A 13,448-nucleotide genomic window follows, 5' to 3' on the forward strand; every position below is an offset into this window, starting at 1 on the left:
ACATTTGTTCAGATCATCTTCAGAAATAACTTAGCAATTTAAAACCTTTTTTTTTTTTGCAATTTTTAATCTCAACTACATAGTGTCAACATAAAATCTTAAATTACACCATTTCAAGAGACACCTTCTCTTATATACATTTCTCAACTACTTCTTGAAGAGGGATATGTGGAGGTTTTACTTGGGTGGGCAGCCGAGTTCCACCACGGCTGCTCTTTCACTCCCCCTCCTCAAAGAGGAAGGGGCAGAAAATACAACACAAGGAGCTCAAGGTCTGAGATAAGGTCAGGGATCAACAATTATTGTAATGGGCAAAACAGACTCAGAGTAGGGAGACAGTCGTAAGATTTATTGCCTATTAGTAACAAACTAGAGAAGTGAGAAACAAATGAAAGAAACCAAAAACACTTTCCCCCCATTTGCTCTCTTCCACCTCTTCTCTCCGAGTGGTGCAGGGGAATGGGGCTTATGGTCAGTCTATAGCACTTCTTCTCCAGCGCTCCTTCTCGGTCTCTCATCCCCTGTGCTGTGGGATCCCTCCCACAGGATGCAGTCCTTGCTGAACTGATCCTTGCTGAACTGATCCTGCAGGGACTTCCCACAGGCAGCAGCTCTTCAAGAATTGCTCCCACACAGCTCCATACCACGGGGGTCTATCCCTCAGCACATGCAGCAGCTCCTGCCAGGTCACCTGCTCCTGTGTGGGCTCCTCTCCACGGGCTGCAGCTCCGGCCCAGAATCTGCTCCACAAACTTGGCTGCCCACCCGAGTAAAACCTCCACAGGACAGGACAGCATTACAGACAAATCCATCTGCTGTGATACCATTGTTCTCCACATTCATTACAAATAATGTAAGTCAACATTTGTTCATCTGGATTTGTGTTTCGCACCCAACCTGGAAGGAAGAGAGTTCCTCTGGCAATCATAGTGATGGTACAATCAAATTTTTCACAGCGCCTACACTTTATTTTGTTTGTCTGAGTGCCATTAATAACTTGTGGAAGCTGATGTTCCTGCACAGATGACTCTGTGTACAGGGCCCTGAGCTGTTTCAGTTCATCACTGGCCATTTCCATCACTGTCATCTCAGCAAAAGCCTTTGGACTCAAAGTCCCTGAAAAAAGGTTACATTTTAAGTGGCTACTTTTAGGGTTCTTCAGGTTAGAGATTTTACTTCTGATGCAATTTTTATATTTCCTGTCATTTTTAGAATGAAGAGCAAAAATATGTTCTTCGATTTCTTTAGATAGCTCTAGCCATTTATCAGTTTCTTCTTTTTCTTTCGCAGAATCACTCATAGCTTTATAAAGAAGATCTGCACATTTACACCTCAGAGCTCTCATGTGATCCTGCTGCAAGCTTGCTTCATTAACAAGAGGTTTAGAATCTTTGTTATCAATACATTGTTCCTCAAAAGGGGAGAGCTGTTCCAAGCTGCCTTCTGGGTCATTGCATACCACGTTTTTAACAGTTTGTGATGGGACCAAAACTTGAGAAGGGGCAGTATTTAATACTTCCTGCTGACTAGGTCCTTCAGACAGCAACTGTTCTCTGGGAGTCCCACTGAGATGTTCAATTTCCTCCTTTACATTCCCAGAAACTGACTTAACTTGTACTGACTGAACACAGTTATTCTTGTAAAGTGCTTTCCACTTCGACAATAGCCGCTTTGCTTTCTTTTTCAACTCTACTGAAGGGCAGCTCTTGAGTACTCTGTATACAGCCTTGGTAACTTCTGTCCCCTGAAGATATTCAATAGTCATGTCAACATCTTCAAGCTCTTTAAGATGACCCTCAATATCTTGGAAATTGTTTCCAGATAGTAGCTTTTCGATACAATGGGCTCTGTGTACAATAATTTTCTGGTCAGACATTTTTAAATCTGAAAGCCAAAAAAATATTTGATCATATTTACTGCAGTTATGACATTCATTAAATAATTTTCTCTATATTCTCACAAGTGTGTTTTTTTTTTTTTCTGCATGTTATTTGACACCATTTTATCTGCATAATATCACTGTGTTTGCCAACTTTCCCCTGACATGGTGTATAGTGGAGTTAGCAGAGCAAATGCAGAACACAGAGGAGGCTGGGTCCTGGGAAAGTGCAAGCAGGCATGCAAGTCTAACACAAGCAAGGAAAACACTGGCAGAAAGAAGAGACCAGGGACTTCTGATGAGGCAGAGTTAGTAGTTTTAAAAGTAGGGCATGACAATAATTTTTAAGGAAAAAACAAAGTGTTTTGCCAAAAATCACACCAAGACACTGACAGCAAAATAAAATGTTTGTCAAACTACGTACACTGGGAGAATGGCAACTGCCATGAAGAGACAGGTAACTACACAACCACCCTGCCAGGTGGATTTTGCAATGTTCTGTGCATTAGCAGACTAGTACCACTGGACTACCAAGGAGCAGTGAGTTCTGAAACTCAGTATTTTTCAGTAAAGGCACCAGATGAACACTTGATGATGTTTAAAATGTTACCAAATATTACCCTCCCCCCCCCAAGTCTTTATAGGCAGTGTATCTCCCCGTTTACACACAAAATAAAAATATGGTTAGGGTTTTCACAGTATTGGTGTCAACAAACTGCATTTACTGAAAATGCTGATTTCAGAGAATGTTTGTTTTTCTATCACACAAATCCAAAGTCTATTAAAATTAGGTCTATTAAAAGTCATGCCTGAGGCCTTCTGCTGTAGCAGCTATTTAAACATCATGTCCTCACACTGCTGAGCACATTCTGTACTAGCCTCCTGATAATCTCCAAGGGCAGACTTGTAAGTACTGAGATGTTGGGCTATCTGTTGTTTCATTTTTAATAAAACATGCATGTTTCCATTTGGTTCCTCAAGGCCTTTGTATAGTTGAATTCAATCGAATAGGTGTTGGCATTAGAAGACCAATTTGGAGTAGGAAGCCATGTGGAGCAAAGCTGTGCTTTTCACAAATTTGTTTGTTGTTGCCACTATCATGTAAAAGTTTCAGCCTGTAGAACAGAGCATCGTTGGTACAGGCAGTAATTATATACAAACATAAGATGGCACTTTTCAGGCCTTCTGAGGAACTTTGAAGCATCACCATAACTCCATATGAGGAATTTATTAACAAACAGTAAGGAGCTGAACATATTATACTGGGAGCTACCCAGCTAAAGTTTGTAGCTGCTCTACAGCACAGTTAAGCAAGTGAGACTGATGTAACTCGGTGGATCTTAAGCCCCAAACCACATTCTTGTTCCTATGTGACCCATGAGCCTCAGCAATAACTCAACCTTTCACTTGTTATGCAAGAGATCATGTGTTATCTTTCTTCCAAAAGCTTCTCTTTACAGCTGCTAGCAGAGAGGCAAATCAGACCAGTAAACTTTTAACAGGTCCCCGTCATCGCCCTTTCCCTTGCTAGCTCTGTCATCACGTGACAGTTTGATGGTCAAGGCCGGGCAGCTCAAGAACAGTGACACCTACAAGCCAGTTTGAAAACAATGACATCTACAATTGCTACTTTTGCAAATTCTTAAAAGTTAAAGACACATCTTCCACATGCTAACAAATGCCTGAACAGGAGAATTAAATGCAGAATACAGAACTGAATGGTGTGTTATGAGCATGTATTCTCTTTAGTTAGGATTTAGTCTGCTAGATCCATACACAAAAACAGTGTTTGGGCTGAAGCTGAATACATCCTGATCCTACTCTAGAAAAGGCCACTCGCATTTAGAGACTGACAGGAGGCCAGTTACACATGTGCACATTGAAAGGAACTCATAAGCAGATTGCTTGCACCATCACTGTTTCCATGATGAAATCTCCTGAGAATGGGGAAAGAGGAGGGAAAAGAGAGGCGGGTGGATAATTTGCACACCCTGCTGCTTTCAATGACTACCGGGCTAGTTGACTTGTTCTGTGTGTGCCAGAAATATGTGCAAACTTTAGGTAGGGCCTTGGAACTCCACACACACACAAAAAAAAAAAAAAAAAAGAGCATAAACCTTCATTGTATTTCTATAAGCACAAACTACAGACCAACCTGACCTCCACAGTGAATGCTCTCTGCTTTCACTTAACCTGTCTTTAAACAGCTCATTCTTGCCTGACATTTTAGAGTCCTGTGAGACCTCAGTAATGGGTATAACAGAAACTGATTTGCTAAGTAGTTTCAGAGACAGGATACGTTATTCAAATACACTAGCTGAACTCTGTATCTCCTTACTGAAAAGCACATACACTTGCATCCTGTCTCATCTGACCAGCCAGAACCTGTGAGAGTGGGAAGAGTTGTTTTCTTGTAGGGTGGCCATCGCTTCAGCAGGACAGCTCCCTCCTGTCTCCCAAACACTAAGCAGCTGATGTTAGAAGACGATGATCTGCTGGCATATACTGTTTTTCATGCAACCTAGGGCAGAGGCAGGGATACTTGTATATTCAACCAGTATAATTGCCCTGTGCCTTAGATTCAGCTCTGCTCCTTCTAACGTGCCTTAAATGTAATTTTCTTCAGTGCTTGTACCTATCAATATACATAGTGTATTATGCTACACATACCACAAAATATACATCCAAATGCCAGATGGCTCATGAAATCTCAACATCTAGTATACAGAATGCAGGTTAGTAAATGCCGTACCTTTTATTTTGGTTTATCTTCAGCCTTACTCCACTGGCATATATTTACAGTGAGGAAGAGCCATACGGACAGGAGCCTGTCATATAGAGCTGTGGTGCTGCAGAGCTTCCCTGCCTCCCACTTACCGTATCAACGGCTTCAAACATGCAAAGAAATTGCTACACACGAAGTGCTCTGGTGATGATTTGTCCATGCATACACTTTTAACCAGTGACAAAGGTGTGGTATTTTGATATCCTCACACTGAGAGCTATGGTTCATGAAGTTCGCTCTCTAATAGTGCAGAGTGAGGATCTGTAAATAGGAAATGCCACACGAAGTCATTATCAGCTGCTTTTTGGTAGTAATCCTTGCTCACAGTCATGCATCTGACCTTCAGCAGCCCAGCAGGGTGGCAAGGTGAAGACATGCCCGCTTCTGTGGCTAATTGCACACAAGTAAAGGATAAGGCTGAAAAAGCTGCCTTCAGCTCTACTGCCACAAGCAGCTACTTTCAGACGGGGCGACTGCCACAAAGCCTCTGAGGGCAGCAGAAGCCTGCACAGGGGCACATGCAGCGAGAGCTCAGCTTTCTGCCACACACTCACACTGACACTTAGCTATGGACACACACAGCTACTGAAAAGGAGCTGACATATGCTAATTCATTACCCCACAGTAAGATGCAGTTTTTCTAATAGGCAAACCTAAGACAACCATTTTTTTTTTTAACCCTGTAATAAATATACAAAAGGTTGCTTTGATTTAGATTAAATGTAGTATACAGCCTATGTTAGAACTTTTTCTGTGCATGCACACTACAGCAGTAATTAAATTCTTAGAAATTTTAAGATCTTTGTAGTCATGCGTGTACTTTTTCAAGTTTATGTAACATTAAATTCAAGCAGCAGCAGTTAAGCAAACTGAAAATAGAATATGGACACAAAAATATGAAGAATGATTAAAAACTGATTTTGGAAGTTCAACTACTTAATAGACTGCTCACATTTATGTCAAAACAATCACTTCTGAGGAAATGCTTTCCTCAACACCTATGAAAAATAGCAGAGAACTGAATGACTCCCCTATTCAGCAAAACTACATAAAAGAAAAAATAAGTCATCAAAATATGTGACAAGAACAGAATTGAAATCTGTAATTAACAACTCCGATGGAGTGGAATATTCATTGGTAACCGACAGAAACCCAAGTAACTGCCAGCAGGGAAAACACTAAGTAATAAACATGTCCTTATTAATGAAAAATGGTAAGGTTTCTAGGGGGTAAGCATTCTTTGAATGGCACTGGCTTTGCTGAGTACACCTAGTTTGCAAAGGACTTTGAAATTCCTTAGGATGAGAAGTGATACGTACATATAAAACACTATCTTATCTACTCAATCATAAATTTTAGTTTTGTTTCCAAACTAAAAGAGTGGTGAGGAAAGAATAAAAGTTGTTTGTGTATTTGTTGCTCTAAATCAAGCAGCAACTGGATTTTAATTGGTTTTATTCACTAAGAGTGATGGTGAGCATTATTTTTACATGATCAGAGATTAAACAGATTCCAGATCTTACAAAGAACATACAAGGTTGTTTGTTTTACAGCTTCAGGCTTCCGTCAAAGGATGAGGTAGGACTCTTCCTTAACTCTGGCAACCCTGCACAGCATTTTACATTAAGTCACAATGTGTAGGACCATTTCCACTTGCAGAAACAAGGCAGAACAGGATTCCCTCAGACAGCTGTAGAAAACTTACTTTTCATGTTCTTACAGGGAGAAACAAAGAATTACTGGTGCAGGGGTAATACCAGAGTGCGTTTTGTAGCACATACTCACTGTGAACCAAAGCAGAAGCCTGAGTTCTTTCTGATCTCACTCCTATTCCTTGAACACTGATGTTTCTGCTGTGTAACAGGGTTTTGATGCTTTGTAGCATGACAGCAGATGACAGCAGACAGGCTGCTGCCAGCTGTCAAGGGATTGGTGTTTTCTATGCCAGATACACAAAAGCATTGCTTGAAGGAAGAGTTATTTAAAAACAAAAGATAAGGAATTAACATTTAAAAACAACTCTAGATCGTCTACAAATATTCATCATTCTCCCTAGCCCGCAGATGACAAAATTGAAGCTTACACAGGGAAATGTCCTGCCCAAGCTGCTTCAGCAGGTCAGGTGCTGAACAAAGAGCACTGTCATAGCCCTTTCACCCACTGCTCTGCTTTGCTGATAACCCCACAGTCCTGACAGCTGTTCATATTTTTCAACATCTGAGGAAAGAAAACGCAGAATAAAGAGGAAGTTGAAGAAAGCCTCAACGCCTTCTGGAAAGAGCAAATGTTTCACAGAAAGTGAGCTGCAGTTTTAAGTGGGAAAATATTTTACCACTTGAGGGAGCTGTAGTATAGCAAACCCATGCAGTCCTGTTAAAATGTGCATAATGAGGAAATTCAGACTGTAAGGAAAAAGTGAAAACTATTTCCTTATGACCTTTAGAAAACCTCACATTTTAGGGTACCTATTTGCCTAAATTTGGCCAAAAAAAATATGTATGTCCAAAGGTGCCAGGACACAGGATGGAAAAGGTGCATCCCTCATCCAGTCTTTGCCCTGCACGCTGTTCTTTCATTCAAGATTTTTAAAATTTGCAATTAGGCCACTTCCCTACCTGATTTAGTGCTATTTGGCAAATGCTGCTCAACAAACATTGGCAAAATTAACTGAATCACATACTCAATCAGTGTTCTGCTGTCTTCCTAGTACCAAGAGGTAAGAAATCCAAGAAAACGGTGAGCAGACAACAATGCTCTTTTCCTGATGTCACAAAATGCATCATGATTTTTTGTTATTGCAGAGATGCAAGAACAGAAGTCTGAACGCTAACATTGCGATTTTGTGCTGTACAAAATAAACATGCCCATCTCTCTGACAGCTACACGAGGCATTTCCATCCTGCCCAACTTTAGCAAAGCATGGAAATGTCTATTTGAATTTCAAGTGTCTATTGAACAAGGTAGAGATTGGCTCGTGTTTACAATTAGACTGTAATACTGTGCTGATGAGGTACTTGCCAAATCATTAGGACCTCTCACACTGACTGCATGGCACGATTATTCGCTTGTGTATACAAGAACAAATGACAGTGATCAATAAAGACCTTTTAAGTCAGTTTGCTTCCAAGAGCAAAGAAAAATCAGGCTACCTCAGGTTTGAAATGCGTTGCCTACTTCACCTTAGTTTACCAGCAGGAGTTGGCTGCACTAAGACAAACCCCAAATGCATCCACGTGAGTGCAGATGAACACCCTGGAAGCATAGAGCAGGCTCAGCACCAGTCCTCTTCTCCCCTACCCCAACGCGAAACGTAGATGATTCTTCCCCAGCAGAATTCTATGTGATTGGAAGAAAATCAGGATCACAGCCAATATAAAGATCAGGAGCAGCCAAGTACTCCTAACAGCGTAACTAATTTTCTGCACAAAACCGTGGTCAATGTTACAGTGGAGACGGTGCATAGCACAGTCCCGGAACCACATTTTTTGCCTTGGGCAACCTGAATTCCGTATAAACAATGAAAATGATCAAATGCTATTTTAAACTTGGAGCCTAAGAGGAAACCAGAGAAATCTCAGAGCCAGACCCAAGACCCCAAAACATTCCTTCATCTCATCTACAGCAGGAAAGCAGATATCAAAGGTGTCACCAATAAATCATTTTCTGGGGCTTTTATTTCATCTTGGCAAAAATCAGAGCTCTTCCTGCCTCTCAGCAGGACTGCCTCCCACCCCTAAAGACTATAAAGAACTACACAGAAATCCATCTCCAATGCAAAGCCACATGAATAACGCAGACTTAATCCAATAATAATTGAGATAATACAGCAGTGCTATTGCCAGATGTCCATGACAATCCAATAAATGACAGTTCACAGCCACCTTTTAGTCACTGGTCTAGAAGAAATGGAGTACATGAGCTCAGAAATGTTGCAAAGTAATTCCCCCCAAAAATCTCTACTTCACTTGCACATGGAGTAGAACCATAGTGAGGTAAAAAGGGAAGAGAAAAATACTACGTAAAACACGTTTTCAATACATTTTCCAGGACAACAGCTGGTATAAGAGCATGTGAATAATAAAAAGAGTCTAATAGAGCAGTAGTTTTGTTCTGCATCAACTACACCAATGACTGAACAACAGTGCTTCTTAACTGGTCTGGAGCTATGTGCTGTGTCTACCCTCTATTTTGCCCACTGGACCCATTCTTTCAGGCTTTCCTCCCACGAGAGGAAGATTGAGGGGAGAGAGGGCAAAGCACACTGAATTCATGTGCGGATGCACACAGCAGCCTCTTAAAAGGCAATTTTTTGATCCCAATCTGGAGTTGTTTCTCCTAGAACCCCTCAATTTTAACTAAAATAGAATTTTATTTCCTTAAAATAATAATTAAAAAAAAATCAATAGACTGCATAATAGACTGCAACAACAACTGTGACTCTTCTCACAGTCAAAAACCAGCTGGAATTTAATTCATTAATTCAACAGCTATAGCTCTTCTGTGTTCTGGAAGTTGCAGCTGATGCTGCCATGGAAGCACACACCCCAGTAGAGATGCTGTTGTGCTAAATGTTACAGGTAACTCATTATTCCACCGATCCCAAAATCTTAATTTCTGTTGGTCCTTTTAATAGATTATTCCTAAGGAGTTAAAAAATGACAGAATTCAGTATCGAGTGGAGGTAGCAGATAATCTTCACAATAGGGCAGCTATACAGGTTCAGAACGTATTCTAAAGCATTATGAGTCACTAGTGCAACAATAGAATGTTTGTGTTCCTCAGACAGATTCGTCATTAATTACTTCAATTGAAATTACGTGCAAACAACAAGAGCTTCCTTTTGCTTTAAGACTGGCACCACTTCACATGAAGAAACACGTGGTTTCTCTCATCTACAATCACATGATTTTTCAGACTTAACTAATTTTATTATAAATTACACTCTCAGGTTTGGCTACAAGGTCACGGCAATTTTCCAGGGGCTGTCTGTTTTTTCCAAGTCTTTATGACAAAGCCGTACCAACACTGGCATAGAAATACCTTTTTCTCGGCCCCTTTCCACCTCTTGCCTGCATGAGGAGGTCCTTGCTGCGTTCACTGGACCAGGGCGCTGATTCTCTCCCCTGCTGGCGCTTCCAGCGGCTCAGAAGTCAGGCTGCAGACACATGGACACATGGGGTACATTTTCAAGACATGAACTATTAATTTGGCCACAACTGACAAGTATACGTAGGAAAATAAAAGCGCTGAATGAAATTTAAGCAGATGATTTAATATTAATATGATGAATTAAGATGAATTATGCGTTATGATGAATTATGAATTATTAATATGATGAAGTAAGATGAATTAATATTACCTAAGGATACAGATTATGACATGTTTTTGTGTTAATTAACCTGCTAAAGTAAAGATTAGCAAAGGTCTTCGGCTTTTTGAAGGGCTATACACTTTTTTTAAGAAAACATACAATAATAAATTAACAGTCTCTCACAAACTGGAGAATATAGTTTATCATCTCATCATGGAAAAAAAAAAAAAAAAGCACAAGATTGTTACATTCGGCATCTCCACAAGTCCATCCTGGAGAGCAAAGCTTACCACGTGACAAGAAGAAAATGCCTACCTATGCCTTGCTGATAACGTCACCTGCATCAGTACACCCAACCAAACCTTCACTGTATGAAATTACTTACTTGCACTTCATGAAATGATTACTCCATTTCCTAACATTGTTTTTCCAACAGTAACAGGCTTCAAAATAAAAAGAATTTATCATTACTATAAAATTTGTAAGAAAATATGGAGAATGATATTTTGCCATTTTCCCACAGCAAGAGGATAAGCATTTTTTCCTCACTTAAGATATGCACCAGGAAACACCAACATAATTGAAGCAGCTTAGTGACATAGTTTATTAACTATCTAATTTAATTAAACACCGTTAGTCTCCCAAACTATTCATCTGGACGGATACAAGCAATCTAATCACTTTGGACACCAGACCAGCAGAACAATTCCAGCAAGGCTGCAACATCTTCCAAAAGGAAGTTGTTTTCTTCAAAACACACAGACTGTATTGCCTGATGGTATATACAGGTCATGCTAACAGTTCAGTTCACAAAGCTCTCTCCCTCTTGCCACCTCAGACACATGGACTACTCCCTCCATTTCAAGCCTGTGCAGAAGACACATTCATAATACTGTCCTCCAAACACTGGAAAATTATTATTCAAAACCTCCAACACACTGACATGGACCTACCCTTTTTTTTTTTTTTTTTTTGAGGCTCTAATCCTTTAGTAGTCACATCTTTTCTTTATAGCAAGAACGGCTGGTTTATTTATTTGTTTTTACAGAATGATAACACTACCATGTACAACACGGCTCCAGGAATCACTACTTGACGAAATTAAAGTTTTTAGCATTCTACAGAATTCCTAAAGACTGACAGTACTTTCCCTGTTCACCTATAATGATGATAGTGATAGTAACTCTCACATTCCTGCCTAGTAGCACAGCTTTCCTTCACCATTTTCTAACTCCCTTTTCGAACTTCTTGTCCTCTTGCTTTGGTAGAATCAATTGTGATTTTTTAAAACCTTCTAGTGAAGTGAAGAATTGGTTATGAGCTGCAGATTTTGAACAGGCACACCTTATCTGACATTCTTGTTCATCTACTTCTTTTTCAGTCTCCATAAATACTGTTATTATCCTCTTACAGACCCACAGATTTTAAACCAATCTAAGCAAAGCTTCCCCACCTTTTGGTAAGCCTCTGCACTGGCAGAGGCATCCAACAAAACACACTGGCTTGCAGACAGAAGCCTAAATCAACAAATAAAAAATGTACTTACAACAAAATGTATCTACGCAGAGCAGATTTGTTCATTTAATACTTTAGAAACAAAATATGAATGATTTTTGGAAAGAACAAGCAATTCTTTTCTCTAGAATACGCATTTCCTTTCCAAAAAAGCTTTAAGATTATTCTTAATCAGAGAGCTAGCATCGACTTCAATTCCAGCACAGTACAAGCAAAAGTAGATGTTCAGTCTGCACTGTCTTTTTATGGCAAAAGGTACCAATAAATTCGTATAAAAATGGGACACGTAAGTAATAAAAATCTGTTTTATGTACTTTTGTGAATGACTGCATTTTTGATCATTTATCAGATAAGCAGAGACCTTTTATTGGCTTTAACGTTCTGTTTCTTGTTAAGTCTCAGCTTGATACTATTTCTGTTTCTTATCCAGTTGTTAAGGACATAATTCCATTAGATATCACTTTATCATTCTTTTACAGGTTTTCCACGCTAAACCGATATAACCTTTTCCCTTTAAAAAAAACACATACTTTTCTACATTCAAAGGATGTTTATCCAAAGGAATATATTCCTGATAGCTTTAAAGAAAAAAAGATTATTAACATTATAAATACTGTATTATATTTATGTATTATATACATATATAATAATATATAATATTATTATAAATATTATTAACAAAGGGTATTTATAAAATATTATTAGTATCCACTATCCTTCTGCTGAACTATGTAATAAAGCCTAAACATCTGAGGATCTTGATCAGGACACTTGACGAGCACTGACTGCAATAAGATCTGAAATACCCTTGAAGTGAAATGGATGCTTATGTATTTAATTATTAAAAACAATACTACGCTGAGAAGGGTGAACTCTCTAATTCCTTTCTCAATTTATGCTGACATTTGACTCATCTCTAGTAAAACACTGCAAGGAGGTAGATGGAGAGAATACCTACAAAATGGCACCCACAAGACTACCGTCAGTGATAGCCATCCTGCAATTTCTCAGTTCTGGTTCTTCTACATCAAGAATTCCAGCTGTAGAAGTCCTACAACAGCTGAGAAGCAGGCCAGCCTTACTCATTTGTATGAAACCAGCTGAGACATTTGCCAGATGCAGAAGTCAACAGCAGATGACAGCTTATACACGGAGGTCTGGAGTCGTTCTAAGGATGCCAGCGGCCAACTACCATCGCCGTAACCTGGCCACCACACACCAGCATAAGCCAAGAGATGGAAATCACAAGGCAAACTTGCCTGCAAGTACTTCCATAAAACGGGTGGCCCACTTGCAATTGTAATTATGCTCCTAAACACCACTTAGTACTCCCCCGGGTACACTAACTACGTTTTTTGGTTTTTATCCCAACTCAAACATCACTCCCTCATGCCTGCTCCTCACGCCCACCTCGCTTTAGCCTGCACGCTGCTGAGTTGCTCCCTCCTCAGTTGCCATCCTCCACCCTCTCCCCTTCGGCCTCTGGGGCCTGTAACGCCTCCACCTCGCCGAAAACACGGGCCCCAAAGGGCACCGGCATTAAGTAGAGCGGACCCAGGGCGACGGAGCCGTTTTGTGTCCCCCGGGGGTGGTGGCAGCTGCAGGGGTACGCGGCTGCCCCATCCCGCCCGCCCTGCGGCGCCATTTCAGGGCGCTGCGGGACCCCCGCCGCCTGCTCCCGCTGGGGCTCACCCCTTCCCCCGACCTCATCCCCAGCCCCATGAGCCGGGGATGCGTCTCCCCGGTACTGCCGCGGAAGGCGGAGGCTGCTCCGGGGGAACACAGAGAGCCACCGGCCCCTACCCCGGCACCGCCGCCGGCGCCGTTACCTCCGCGCCGCTCCGCAACATGGCGGAGCCCTGCCGCTTCCTGCGCCGCGCCTCCGCCATCTTAGCGAGCGGGCGGGGGGTGAGCGCCTGGGCCGGCCCCCGGGAGAAAAGGAGATAAAAATGGGGTTA

At 41.0% G+C, this 13,448-nt stretch overlaps 1 protein-coding gene across 6 annotated transcripts; it reads right to left on the reverse strand.

Annotated features, from left to right (window-relative positions):
• Window positions 1-628: 628 nt before the first annotated feature.
• TCEANC (transcription elongation factor A N-terminal and central domain containing) lies at window positions 629-13,448 on the reverse strand. 6 transcript variants are annotated; one of them, XM_035330894.1, is made up of 3 exons: window positions 13,320-13,448; window positions 9,705-9,819; window positions 629-1,847 (listed from the first exon to the last, which is right to left on the reverse strand). In XM_035330894.1, the coding sequence occupies exons 2-3, from the start codon at window positions 9,737-9,739 to the stop codon at window positions 797-799; spliced, it is 1,086 nt and encodes a 361-aa protein (XP_035186785.1). In that variant the 5' UTR covers window positions 9,740-9,819; window positions 13,320-13,448; the 3' UTR covers window positions 629-796. The 6 variants fall into 6 exon arrangements, with proteins under 6 accessions (XP_035186785.1, XP_035186955.1, XP_035186872.1 ...); XM_035331064.1 differs by having other exon boundaries at window positions 13,294-13,388; XM_035330981.1 differs by lacking the exon at window positions 13,320-13,448 and adding an exon at window positions 12,901-13,257.

Source organism: Oxyura jamaicensis, chromosome 1 (assembly GCF_011077185.1).
Source record: "Oxyura jamaicensis isolate SHBP4307 breed ruddy duck chromosome 1, BPBGC_Ojam_1.0, whole genome shotgun sequence".
Lineage (NCBI taxonomy): Eukaryota > Metazoa > Chordata > Aves > Anseriformes > Anatidae > Oxyura > Oxyura jamaicensis.